The sequence below is a fragment of the Artemia sp. Qi Xiang Cuo genome, chromosome 13, assembly GCF_049724085.1.
Source record: "Artemia sp. Qi Xiang Cuo chromosome 13, ASM4972408v1, whole genome shotgun sequence".
NCBI lineage: Eukaryota > Metazoa > Arthropoda > Branchiopoda > Anostraca > Artemiidae > Artemia > Artemia sp. Qi Xiang Cuo.
Window position 1 is genome coordinate 57,510,028 of NC_142806.1, and position 14,956 is coordinate 57,524,983.

At 36.2% G+C, this 14,956-nt stretch overlaps 1 protein-coding gene across 1 annotated transcript in view; it reads left to right on the forward strand.

The window, feature by feature from the left end:
• LOC148945463 (angiotensin-converting enzyme-like) overlaps positions 1–14,956 on the forward strand; it is a 129,007-nt gene that overhangs the window by 58,020 nt on the left and 56,031 nt on the right. The window contains exon 6 of the mRNA XM_089099407.1: positions 13,880–14,071. Within this exon, the coding sequence (XP_088955533.1) occupies positions 13,880–14,071 (192 nt within the window). The remainder of the gene's footprint in view (positions 1–13,879; positions 14,072–14,956) is intronic.

A 14,956-nucleotide genomic window follows, 5' to 3' on the forward strand; every position in this document is an offset into this window, starting at 1 on the left:
TAGAACTTTTAATTTTCATTCCAATGAGCCCTTCCACGATATTCTAGGACAACTGGTTCGATACGATCACCCCTGGGAAAAAAAACAAAAAAAAAAACAAACAAAAAAACAAATAAACACGCACCCGTGATCTTTCTTCTGGCAAAAAATGCAAAATTCCACATTTTTGTAGATGGGAGCTTGAAACCTCTACAGTAGGGTTCTCTGATACGCAGACTATGATGATGTGATTTTCATTAAGGTTCTATACCTTTTAGGGGGTCTTTCCCCCCTTTTTCGAAAATCAGCCAAATTTTCTCAGGCGCCTAACGTTTGATGGGTAGGATTAAACTTGATGAAATTTATATATTTGAAATCAGCATTAAAATGTGATTCTTTTGATGTATCTATTTGTATCAAAATACCATTTTCTAGAGTTTCGGTTACCATTGAGCCGGGTCGCTCCTTACTTACAGTTCGTTACCACGAACTGTTTGATATCTGCTAAAGTGTACGTATATCAGTCGACAACGTTCTCTACCTCTCAGCTCTAAAAATAATCGTGCGTCACTATACAGGGGATACCTATAAACATCATAACACGTGAAAATTTCATAGACAGCGCAATAGCGCTGCCTAAGTAAAGAGCGATGGGAATGGAAGCAATGTATTATTATTTTTTTCTACCATGGCACTTCGCGTAGAAGGAGTTGAAACAAAAACTTCCAAAGGGGCTCATTCAATTGGATAGTTGAAAGTTTTAGTGCAATTCCAAATAGTCGAAAGTGATTGGAAGGTAACCTGCCCCACCCATGCCCATTATTTCCCCAGACAAATCCAATCATTTAAAATTTAAAATTTTTCTTTTGCTTTTCATCTCTGAGTAAGCAATTCATTTGTCTTCCCCCTTCTTTACAGGCAAATGAGCCTTTGGGGGAATAATAACATTTATCATTGTATGTGTATTTAATGAAGAATAAATCTTATCTTATCTTCAGCATTGTTGAGTGGTTGTTAGAAGAAAGATCACAGATGTGGGTTTATTTGTTTGTTTTTTGTTTGTTTTTTTCCCAGGGGGATCGTATCAACCCAGTATTCCTGGAATATCAGGAGAAGACCCCTTAAAGAGGAAATGAAAAAGTCTGGTGCTCTTTTTATGTGACTGAAAAGGTTGGAGGGAAACTAGCCACTCTCCTATCCCCCTTTTTTGCCCAAAATCGTCCAATCAAAATTGAGAGATATACATTTTGTTCAACATGGTTGAAAAGTCCCAAAACTATGCCTTTAGAGATAACATGGCCCCCCATCCCCTGGGAATAGGTCTTTAAGCTATAGAATTTGCCCATTTTTACGTATAGTATTCGTTATTGGGATGTATACTGACATTGTTTGGGGGGGGGTATTTTTTTCTTGGGGTGGATTTCCTTGGGGATAATTTTTTGCGTGGAAGGATATTTCCGGGGGGTGAGCTTTCCAAGGGAAATATTACACTGGGGGGATTTGACGGAATTCCAATACGAAATTGTCTTACTTTCTCACTGCCTACTCAATTTTGCATGTTGGGCTGTTCTGGGGGAATTGTCCGGGGGAAATTTTCAGCGTGTTTGGATTTCCGGGAAATAATTTCCATTGAGCGGGTATTTCCGGAGTAATCGGAAAAACGATCAGAACTTAGTCTTTTTTAAAAGAAAGCATGCCAAGGAGAATTTTTCAGGGTAAATCTTCTGCAAGGAATTTTACGGAAGGGGGGATTTCAGCGAGAATGGATTGGTTCGGAAGAAATTTTATGGGGGGGGGGTATTTTACATGGGATGAATTTTCCACAGAGGAGTTTCTCAAAAGGGGAGGGAATTTTTCACGGAGGGTGAGCCAGATTTAGCGGTATTATTTGAAAAAGATCTGAAGAAAAACAAGCTTCTTTCAACTGAAAGTAAAGAGAAACATTAAAACTTAAAACACCCATAAATTATTCTGAATGTGAAGAGGTTGCTCCCTTCCTCAATGCCTTACTCATGACGCTAAGACTTGACTTTTTGTCCCAGTTTTAACGACGACTACTGAAACACAAGGGTTTTCCCCTTCATGAAAAGATCCTCCCACATAACCCCCGACCCCACCCCCACCAGAAGAAATATACCCTGAAAACGTCTGTATACTTCCCAATAGCCAATACTATATGTAAACAATGTGCAAAGTTCATAACTTGCAGCCCTTCCCCGGGGACTGTGAGGGATTCAGTCAGCCTCAAAGAAACAGTTATTATATTTTTCGACCATGCTGAACAAAATGGCTATCTCAAAATTTTTCTTTTTATTAGTTGGGTCTATTTATGCACGGGAAAACAAAGTACTTAATTAGAATAGGAAGCTTTTTTTTAAGTAGATAAAACTTTAGCGAGAAAAGTAAGCTATTGAGGAGGGATTGGCAACTTCTTCGTATACATTTCTGTTTGTTTTGAGTTTTAATGTTGCTCCTTAATTTAAGTTGAAAAATACTATTTTTTTATTTAATAGAAGTAAAGAACTACATCAATCCTGTAGATGAAGGGGCCTATCCCCTCCTCAACTTCCTGTTCTTTACGCGTCAGTCTTATAATGCCGTGCTGAAAACATTTGTTAGTGCGGAACATGTAATTAGGGCGTAACCACAAGCGTTTGTTTTTAGCCTATCTTTTTTTTAATTTTTTTTAGCCTACCGATTAGCCTACCTTTTAAAAGATATAAACTAAAAAATTTTTTATTTAAAGCTAATACAAATCGATAAGCTTTTCCAGTCTTGAGGTACTGATAAAAATGTATTTCATCAGATTCCAATAGTCCTTGTCCCTTTTTACCAAAATTTCCCTTTTTTAGCCATTGGTGCAGGTTTTTTCTCCCTCTGGCTTTCATGGTCGGAAAAAGAGGCGCCAATTGTGCGGGACGGGGGCAATTAATCTGTATTGTTTTTGCCATCCCTTACCCATCCACTTTATTTTGAAAACACCATTTTTTGTATTGTCATTGAGGATGCCCTTTTATGGAATATCATTAAAAAAAACGAAAAACAACTTGCTTGCCCCTCTCCGCTGGAACAAAGAAAAAAATATTTTACCTTCCTCCCTATGTTTATATCGGTTAGTGATCATGTTCAAGAAATGAATAATAGCAGTTACCACCTGGCTGACTAATAGAACATTTGCTTTTCAACACGGTAATAATTCAGGGTTTGGGTATACCAACACTATTTTAAATTCCTTTATCTGAAATAATTACATGACATATGTGTCTGGGTCAATATACAGTAACAACACCATATGGCATTATTTCATTTTTAGACGTTGGATGTATATTTTGTCACTTACGAAAGTAATAAACTTCTACTTTTGTATTTATTTATGTGTCTAAGGTTATTAGTATTAGTCACAAAAAACTCTTCTCTTACTACCAATTAAATAAAAAAAAACACGTTTTTTTAACTGAAAGTAAGGAGCGACATTATAATTTAAAACGAACAGAAATTATTCCGTATAGAAAAGCGGCTGTCCCCTCCTCAACGTCTCACTCTTTACGCTACAGTTTTATTGTTTAGAAAAAAAAAATAGAGTTGTGACAAAGAGTCACTGGATCGATACGATCACCCCTGGAAAAAAAAACAAATAAACACGCATCTGTGATCTTTCTTCTGGAAAAAATGCAAAATTCCACATTTTTGCAGATAGGAGCTCGAAACCTCTTCAGTAAGGTTCTCTGATACGCTGAATCTGATGGTGTGATTTTCATTAAGGTCTTATAACTTTTAGGGGGTGTTTCCCCCTTTTTTATCGAAAATAGGGCAAATTTTCTTAGGCGCTTAACTTTTGATGGGTACGACTGAACTTGATGAAACTTATATATTTGAAATCAGCATTAAAATATGATTTTTTTTTATGTATCTATTGGTATCAAATTCCTTTTTTTAGAGTTTTTGTTTATATTGAGCCGGGTCGCTCCTTACTTACAGTTCGTTACCACGAACTGTTTGATTAGCTAAGTAATAGCTGGAGAGCCAGACATAAGGTTTTATTAGTGTTAATAAATGAAGCTGAATAACTGTTTTAAATACAATCTTCGTTCTAAAACAATGTAAAATTTTTGCCAAAATTTATACTTTCGGTTTCCCTTATTTTATTATACTTCTATAATCTATACTATACTTCTATGATTCTTCTACACTTTTCTATTAAAATTATACTTCTAAGGTTATTGATTGCTTATCTGTTTAATGATGAAAAGCTCTATAAGCAAATCCGACAGAAAAATAGCTTTAAAATCTGCAAATTCAGACGATCTGATGGTGAAAGATCCTCCCACGTAACACCAGACCCCCTCCCCCAAATACCAGAAAAAGTCAGCCCTTAAAACTTCTGTATACTTTTCCCAATAACCAATACTATACATAAACATTGGGCAAAGTTCATAACTTGCAGCCCTCCCCCGGGGACTGTGAGGGATTAAGTCATCCTCAAAGACATAGTTATTATATTTTTCGACCATGGTGAACAAAATGGCTATCTCAAAATTTTGATCGGGTGACGTGGGAAAAAATGAGAGTTAGAGGGGCCCTAGTTGCGCTCCATTTTTTTTGGCCACTTAAAAAGGGCCCTAGAGCTTTTACTGTTCGTGTGAATGAGCCGTCCCGCGGTATTCTAGGACCACTAGGTCGATACGATCACCCCTGGGGGGGGACAAACAAATAAACACGCATTCTTCTGGCAAAAAAAATACTGGATTCAACGTTTTTGCATATAGGAGCTTGAAATCTCTACAATAGGGTTCTCTAATACGCTGAATCTAATGGTGTGATTTTCATTAAGGTTCTATGACTTTTAGGAGATATTTCCCCCTTTTTTCGAAAATAAGGCAAATTTTCTCAGGCGCTTCACTTTTGATGGGTAAGACTAAACTTGATGAAACTTATATATTGAAATCAGCATAAAAATATTATTCTTTTGTTGTATATATTGGTATCAAAATTCCTTTTTTTAGAGTTTCGGTTACTATTGAGCCGGTCGCTCCTTACTTACAGTTCGTTACCACGAACTCTTTGAAAGTTTGACTCTGTCTCATAAATTTACTTTTTAAAACAATAAAAAACTTTAGCGTAAAGAGCGAGGCGTTGAGGAGGGGACAGCCCCTTTCATATACGGAATAATTTCTGTTCGTTCTAAGTATTAATGTCGCTCCTTACTTTCAGTTAAAAAAAACTTTTTTTTTATTTAATTTGAGAAAAAGCGGTACTAAGGGGAAATTACTCCCCAATATCAACAGAAATATTTTAGTCTGGACTTAGATATTAGTTTTATATGGAACTATTAGGTGAGCCAGATAATTTCACGCTATTGGCATACTTTTTGCAATAAATATACTATCATGTGATATGTTTAGCTGGACTCTGGTAGAACAGAGGGGGTTGAAACAATTTTTGAAACCTCCCTAGGTATTGTCACAGTTTTTGTTGTGGTTATGGTGCAATTTAATATTCAGTTTTCTGTTCAGTTGCCTCCTCACCGTCACTGTTACAGTATATTAATACTCCTATTAAATACTCACTGCAGAACCAAACCACTTGGGGCCAACACAGCGACACACGCTCTTTCTTCATCCCAATTTATTCTAAGCCTCCCTCTTTGCACCGACATAAGAGGTACTAATATCTCTTAAATCCTTCCTTCTGGCCTCCCCTACTCAATCCGGGGACGACCTGCTTTTTGTTTAGCCCTAGATGGATGGTCAAAAAGGACGATCCTTTGCAATTCTTCATCGTTCATCCGAAGAACGTGTCCTCTTCATCTCAATCTGTCTCTTAGTATAGCCCTAGAAAGTGGGACAGAGCCACATTTTTCGTACACCTTACAGTTTGAAATCCGCTCAGCCATAGCCCTAGAAATTATAACCTCTCAGTATAGCCCTAGAAAGCGGGACAGAACCACATTTTTCGTACTGCTTACAGTTTGAAATACGCTCAGCCAGACGGGTACCCAAAACAATCTTTAAACGTTTCCTCTAGAAACCCTCCTCCGTCTTTTGGAGCTCTCACGTTTCAGAATCATGCTTGACCACTATCATCATTGTAGCTTCCATTATTCTAATATTGGTTCACAGACTTATTTTCCTATTCTTAAAATCTCTTTTCAATTATAAAAGAACACCCTGGGTCTCGATTGTTCTATTTTTCATATATTCACTACATTCATCATCAGTACTAGTAATACTACCTATGAAGGTAAAGCTATCGTTTTAATCGATATTCTCGTTACCCAGCATCACTTCTTCATCTTCGCTTATTCAAAGTATAACTGACTCAATAGTCTTATCATTAATTTTCAATCCCATTCTTGTGCCCTGAGATCTCAACACCTCCTAAAAATCATTCATTTGGGTAACATTTTGAGCTAGGACGCTTAAATCATCTGTAAAATCTAAGTCTGTCAGACTTCTACTTTCTTATTGGATTCCATGCTCACATAGAGCCTTTGCCGTGTTTTTTTAGGACAAAATCCTTTAAAATGACCCATAAAAATGGGGATATGAAGCGACCTTGCTTAACTTCTGATTCAATACAAAAGCAGCTACTAACCTCATTTCCTATTTTAACTACGGCAAAGCTATTCCCGTAATATCACTAATAACTTTGATATATTAATTTGGTGTACCATAGAAGGATAGGGCCTTCGCTAAAGCTCTTCTATAGGCTGATTCAACCGCTTACTCATGATCGATAAACTAATGACTAAAGGGGTCTGATGATTCGGTCACTTCTCAATTATTATTTGAAAAAAAACTACGTTTTCTAAAGAGTTAAAGAGGCTGAGTCACAAGTTTGAACCTTAAAACGTACAGGGATTAGGATGTACAGTTGGGGGGCTGCTGCTCCCCATATCCCCGCTTTTGCAGCCTTTAAATAAAAAAAAAAGTTTTTTAAACTGAAAGTAAGGAGCAACATTAAAACTTAAAACGAACAGAAATTATTCCGTATATGACAGGGTCTGTCCCCTCCTCAACGCCTCGCTCTTTACGCTAAAGTTTTTTATTGTTTAATAAAAATAGAGTTGTGGGAAAGTCAAACTTTAGCGTAAAGAGCGAGGCGTTGAGGAGGGGACAGCCCCTTCCATTAACGGAATAATTTCTGTTCGTTTTAAGTTTTAATGTCGCTCCTTACTTTCAGTTTAAAAAAACTTGTTTTTTATTTAAAGGCTGCAAAAGCAGGGGATTTGGGGGGCAGCAGCCCCCCAACTGTACCCCCGAATCCCTGTACGGTTTAAGGTTTGAACTTGTGACTCAGCTTCTTTAACTCTTTAGAAAACGTAGTTTTTTCAAATAATTTCTGCACGTTTTGTACAGTTTATTACTTATTATTGCTTGACTAACTGTTAGCTGATCGTGTCAGGATTTAAAGTTGGGGGGCTGCCCCCCCCCCCCCAAACCCCCCGCTTTTGAAGATTCTTGTTTTAAGGCTTTTAAAGGTTTTAATTTTTTCGTTTTTCGACAAAAAAAAACTTCTAGGAAAGAAGTGGAAGTTTTAGAAGCTTGTAGTCAGTATTGTCACATTAAAAGGACTGTTTTGATCTATTTTAAAAATGAAAAACTTTGCTTTTAGGAATTTCGAAAATTAACATGAGCTCTTATAGGAAAACGAGGTTTTTCGTAAATGTAAATTCGGGGGATAATTTTTCGGTCTCAAAATATAAAAAGGCACTAACAGGTCGAATTCCGCTTCGAATGAGTCCTCATTGACCCAAATCCGTGCGAACTGTGGTCTGTAGGCGTGGCTGATAAAAGAAAACAACTTGATAAACATTAAGTGGCTATATTTGGTTTTTGGAAAACAGGGAAGGAGTGATTAGATTGAGCTGAAAGTTTTAGGATAAGCTTCCAGCCCCAGAACAGCTTATCCTCTATATTTAAGCCTGATCAGACAACGTTAAAGGGGGGCTGTGGTGGGAGGGTCGAAACTTCCGGCCCACTTTCCCCCATGAATATAAAGTTGGAGGGGGTGAAATTTTGCATGTTTCTTAGTTTCAGCTTAGGCTACAAAATGCGATCACCGTCGGCTCTCTGTGACCGCTAAGACTGGAAATCACTTAACATTGTGGTGGGTCGCCTCTTTAAAGAGGCCCAAGTGTGCCTCCTTGATAGGCTGTGAAGTAATAATTTTTGTTTGTTTAAGTTCCAACTTCATTCTTTACTTTCCTAAAAAAAACTGTTTTTTTATTTTCATCAGACGGGACAGCAGATTTTTTTAACTTGCATTATTTCAATCTCTTGATATTCCTCAGTGAATTATGTAGTTTCAAGACGAAGGCCAATACAAGCTTTCGCTGGCATGCCTAAATTAACATGAAAACAAGGTTTTTTATAAATGTAAATTTGGGGGATAATTTTTTCGGTCTGAAAATATCAAAAGGCCCTAACAGGTCAAATTCTTGTTCGAATGAGTCCTCATTCACCCGGAACCGTTGCCAACTGTAGCCTGTAGGCGTGGCTGATAAAAAATTTTTTTTATGAACATTAAGTGGCTATATTTGATTTTTGGAAAACAGGGAAGGAGTGATCGAATTGAGCTGAAATTTTGAGGATAAGCTCCAAGGCCCTAGGAAAGCTTATCCTTTATATTTTATCCTTTATCCTTTAAATTTTAACGCTGTCCAATCGGACAACGTTAAAGGGGGGCTGTGGTGGGAGGGTCGAAAATTCCGGCCCACTTTCCCCCATGAAGATAAAGTCGGAGGGGGTGAAATTTTGCATGTTTCTTAGTTTGAGCTTAGGCTACAAAACGCGATCACCGCCGTCTCTCTGTGACCGCTAGGACCGGAAATCGCTTAACATTGTGGTGGGTCGCCTCTTTAAAGAAGCACAAGTGTGCCTCCTTGATTAATCTAAGAGCGAAAAGTTGGTCATCGCATCCTCTCCCCTTCCTAAAGCCATACTGTCTCTTATAACTTATCTGAAGCATCTTTTAGTCTAAAAATTATAATTAATTTGCTTCCTACCAAAAACAAGCCAATGGTTTTTCTACAGAGTGGTTTTCTATCTAAGTAATCATTGTTTGTCTTTTGGGCTCCCGTCACAAAGATCTTAAAGATACACACCATTTTAGAAGGGGTCTATTTTCAAAGTTTTGTTATGCACAGAGTTAACTTTAGACCAGAAGGGTGTAGGGGCTGGGAGTCCCCCGATATTTAGGATGTTCCTCAAGTTGTTATTGTAAACAGAAATAAAGTAAATAACAACACCACTTTTTTCCTGACGAAAGTAAAGAACAACATAAAAACGTAATACTAACAAAAAATATATTTTATATATCAGGGAGGATGCCACTCTTAATCCCACCTTTAACATTAAAGCTTAGATTTAATTCTTGGAACATTAAATTAGAATAAATAATACTATGAAAATAGTGAATAGAAACCGAAGCTCTGAAATAAGAAGAGTTTTGACAGCAATATAATTTTTGAGCTGATTCTAAATATACAAAATTGACTAATTTTCAGTTTATCCGCATAAAGCTATAAGAGTAGGAAACCGTATTATTCTGGAAAAATGGGGAAAACCGCAAAGGGGTGTGGTGTTTACGAAATTACACCAGAAAAATGTGTTTGGAAGCCATAGCCCGGAGGTATTCAGCTCCTACCTTAGTGGGGTGGCCTACCTTAATGGTGGACATACTTTTGAATATACTGGACAATCCAGGAATCTAAGACAGTGAAATTAGTCACTAGAATGTCGTCAAAAGTTCGGTTGCAGTCGTATGTCGTCATAAGGTTTCAAATGGGTTTTTAGTAGCGCTAAAAAGTCCTGAAGTCGGTAAAAATAAATGACTGACTACATAGATTATCTAATTTTATCCTCAGATCATAAGAAAGTCGTCAAAACGTCACATAACTTCACATTAAAAAAAATTATTTTGCTGGTTCATGAGAGTCAGAAAATTCAAACCGTAAATAAGGCCTCAACTATGCTGAAAATCTGCAGAACAGGAGGCGAGAATAGTATCACAAAGACTTCGTTAAGATCCGTCTCACATTACGGCCGTATCTTAGCCGGTAGCTGAGCAAAAGAATCGTTCAGCTTTTAACGAAAGCATCACAATTGGTTGGCATATACTAACCTCGCTGTGCAATTCTGGAAGTATATGTGAAAATTTTGATCACTATAGCATATTTAAAACGTTGTTTGAGGTTTTGAATATTCTAGAAAATGAAAATAGGGTCTTAATAGCGCAGAAAAATCTTGAAATAGAAAAAAAAATATATTCCAATTGCAACTAAAGTCTCACTTTTATTCTCAGATCACGATTTAATTGTATAAATATCACGTTAAAAAATGTCCCGTCGTGCCAAACAAAAAATTTTTTTATGCTCTTAGAAAGATCACAGACTTATTTTCTTGTCCCTACATTGCTAGCCAACAAAGATCTACTAGCCTAACCAACTTCTTTCCCCATGAAAACCAGATGTTTACTCCAGTGTTTTCAAGTTAAGGGGGTCTCCGAAGCAGTCCAAAATCTGATTTCACTCTGCTGCTGTTACAGATATAGAAACACGATCAGAGTTGTTATATATAGGTCTGTTTAGATCACAAAGGGTTTTGAATTGCACAATCATCTTACATATTAGGTTGAACTCTGGTTAAGCAGAACAAAATTGGTTAAGCCCTTCTGATTGTGCCGTCGAAGTGTTCATTAAGTATATTTGATCTCAGTACCTGCAATAATAAAGACTTAATATCATTTGCTTTCGTTTTTCAGCATTAAAATCTTGAAAAGAAAGTCACTTTAGCGTAAAGAATGGAAGTTGAAGGGCTTTAATACTATGATCTCTAAAAAAAGCACATTAAGCACCACACTAAGCACAGAGAATCGTTCAGTTTTCAGTGAAAGCATGGAAATTTTTGTTCGTTTTAACTTCTGTGTATTCAATTTGCTTTAATTGATGAAATTATTAACTGTAATGTTATGAAAAACAGTTGGTAAATAAAGTTGGTAAGGGACTGCAGCTATCAGCTGCTTACACACAAATTGCACTCCAAAATTGCATTGCAAAGAAGGGAAAATGAATTAGCAGCATCCCTTATATATAGGCTAGTCTCTGTTTGTTTTGAGTTTCATTTTCACTCTTTACTTTTATTCGAAATAGCCTGTTTTTCGCTCCATAGCACAAAATTAAATTTGACCTCGTGTACAGCACCTGCTAAATTTGACCTTTTGTCTCTTAAGTATAAATATGTCTTTTTGTCTTTTCCTCTTGTCTTTTAAGTATAGAATCTTCATAAGTATAGTTTTAAGTCTTTAAGTTCAGAGTCTTTTTAAGTTTTAAGTATAGAGTCTTTTGATTGGCTTAGCTGTTAGAAATAATGAGTGGATGCCAGGGTTTCAATCAGTCAAAATAAAATTATTCAAGTTTCATTAGGTTTGAAGGGTGTGATACTAACATTCACCAATTTACTACTTATGAGAAGCTTTACACAGAGGCCCTTTGTTACTCTGATGGGCCTAAAGAGATGGCTGTGGCTGACCACTTGCCATTCAAGACTAATTGCTGCTGCATGATGAGTATCCATCACCACAATATGAAACAAATAATAAAAGATTTGGAACTAAAATGGAATGGAATGATTAGCTGTAGTTAGCATTCTAGCATTCTAGGAATAAGTGTGTAATTTTCAATTTCTTGTGGTAAAGATTACAGGGTGGCCGGTGTGAATTGGATTTAATTTGTCGCCAAAGTTAGTAACACAATATCTACATACATCTACATTGAGCTACGCTACGTAGCATCCACGATACGTAGGTAATTTTCTATACTAAGTGCTTAAGTTCACTTCGTTAACTATAACCCTTCATAATTGAACAAACTCTTCCACACTAGGCTATAGCAAAAATCCATGAAACCATCATAATCAATGTATAAAATCCTCACAATTCTTATCAGCGAACTATTAAAAACTTAAAAATGGGGAATGCAGACAGAGATTCAATCTTTGATCAAGCATAAAAGGCTTTCTGACAAAGAATTATTAAATTATTTTCAAATCTTATTCATTCCTCGTGATTTAAAGTCTTAAGTTAGGTTATTGTGAAAGCCCCTACGGTATATGTTAAAGTACCTTTATTCTGAGGTAAATCTGACTGAACTTATTTTGGGTCATAATCGTCAATCCCTTTAATTTATAATTTATTAATAAATATTTGGCACAAGCGTTGTTTTAAAATTAATTCCAGCATATAAAGGGCATGAAGGCACAAGATGTCTGTCAAGCGCTATTTGTTATAACTTAACCAATTCCGATTTTACTTTCAATATACAGCTTAAGAGAGTGATTTATTGCTGGATTTTAACGGTCTATTTAAGTATAAAAAGAAATTACTTTACCTAAAACGGACGTATTGTGGCTACATTTTTAATTTTCCTCTGCAGACAACTATGGTTCATTATGAAAGTCATTATAGCCAAAAATTGAGCAAGGAGAAAAAAACTTTGCGAAGTATTGGGATAAAATTTGACAGCATCATAGGCTTCACCGTGTAAGAGGGATCAGATTCATCTCGCCAAAGTCCCTTTCCATAGTTCTTTGGACAACAAATGAACAAAGAGACAATTTTCTTTTAAAGAGATAATTTCAAATTTTTACCCCTCTCCCTAAGAAAAAAAAAATTGTACTCTTGCCACCTTCTGAAAAAAGTTTCGGGGGTCATTTATGGGTAAGATATTAAATGAAAAATACAACTGTTTATTTTCAGCTGTACATTTGTAGAGTTAATTCATAATTTTGGTGTGGTAACAAATGAAATTGCTGCAAAACCCTGCTGTTTTTAGATTTTCTGTGCCTTCGGGTTAGGTAAAATAACTCAATTATTAATCGAATCCATAAACAGTCTAAAAGCTTACCCCAGTGCCAAGCTTGTTTAAAGTTAAGGAATTGTGGCATGATTAATTGACCACAAAAGAAGATACTGAATATCTTTTTGTTTTTTGTTCTAATTGTAATTGGTCCCAAATACCCAGCAAAATATATCAACATTCATATTCTTACAATATAAAACAGATAAAAGTTTAGCACTTGAAAAACTATGCAACTTGTAGCAACAAGCAAACTTACAACATGTCTCAAACAGGGACATACAAAGGGGGAAAGGGGCTTTGTGACCTGACCTTCCTCCACCTATCCTGTTGTATATATACTTTTTAGCATTTCTTACCCAAACTATCAAATATCTTTTTTCTTATATGTTGCCTCCACCAAAAAAAAAAAAAAAAAAAAATCCTGCATGTATGCCTGGTCTCACATGCCTATAGCCATAGATGTGCATCAGCCAGACTCTTGGTGGGGGGCATAATTTTTCCTCACAGTGTTTCTATAATATGACAAACTTTAGTTTGGGGTTATATTTTTCAAATTTTCTGTGGGAAGAGTGTGTCATTTGAGTCAATTTTAGGAATTTTCTTATCCAAGCAATTTGTAAACGCCTAGTTTCTCACCTAGTTTGAATAAAATTCTTTATTTAATATTCTTAGTCTTATAATGGAAAATCATCTTTAACGGGTGAAAAATAACGAAGCAGATTGTAGAATTATAAATGTATATAATAAAACAAGTATTATACACTATAGATAGTCCAAATTTAATCATGCCAAAACCTCAAGTTGGAAAAAAGGATTAAATTGAATTAGTTAACTTGCGATTAAGTTCTTGGTAAGAATTTCGAAGACTCGTTTTCTTTATTCAGCAGATGTATAGGCACAAATTTTGAAGTTTTGTCTTGTTTTTTGTTGTTGTTGTTTTTTCTGGCAAAGTACCTATTTTTTGCGTTTTTAACCCTTATTATATAACACTTTTCAACACTTTTTTTTACACTTTTAACGCTTATTATATACCTCACCTAGGTTTCAAAGACCATGGTGACTATTGGCGTTCTGCTTACGACACTCCTGATTTTGAAGAGCAGCTTGAAAACCTTTGGTATTCCCTCCGGCCACTTTACCATCAACTCCATGCTTACGTTAGAAGGAAACTGGTTCAAGAGTATGGTGAAGATAAAATCGATCCTGAAGGCCCTATTCCAGCACATTTGCTGGGTAAGTAAAAATTCAGGCTATTAGACACTACTATTTAAAGTCTAACTGTTTCACATCACGTGATTAGTAATCCTGATGTGCCCCTTCTTAATTTGAGTGTTGAAGGTTTAAGTTAAATCTTATAGCAGGGCTGTTAGATTCTATGAATTGAATCTGTACATTGCTTCTTGTCTGAAAATTTTCCTGTTTATCTCCTGGATGACTTTAATTGAGTAACTACAAGTCAAAGTGCAAATCAGCTTGGCAAAAATTGCTCAATCTTTTTATTCTTGCAACTATTTTTTTTCTTCTTTTGTAAAATAAAAGTAAACCACAGACATTACCAACTTTAAAACAGGTAAAAATTATCCTTAATAGGTGGAGGCCCCTCCCTGCGATTACCCAGTCTTTGCGCTAATACTTACTGAAGTCGTTCTAGCGGAGTAGTTAGGACACTTGTCCTAGTGTTGCTGATTTTTTAGTTTGGTACAGGGGTCATTGGTGTGACTCTGCAAGCTCAGCCAAAGTTGGTCCAGCTCTAAATGGGCTTATGAAGAAATATGGGGGGGGGGGGGACATGAGAAGCGTTGGATTGATTTGCCTCTAACCACGCATGTCAGTCACGGCCGAAGAAAGAGAATCGAGAGATCGGTAGCTGCGCTATACAGACCATCTGTCAAGCCTGCGATTTTTTTTACTGATGGCAGTCTGATTAATACAAATATAACCAGTTGGTGATTACAAGTATTTTATTTGACAATTACCCGTTAAAATCTTTAAATTGAAATCATTTTGTGTAGAGAAAATGTCCTTCTTGAAATTACGAGAAAGTACAACATTCTCGAAGAGATCAAGAAAAAAAATTACCATTACCCTTTGTCAGAACATTTGTTCTCGAAGTATGGG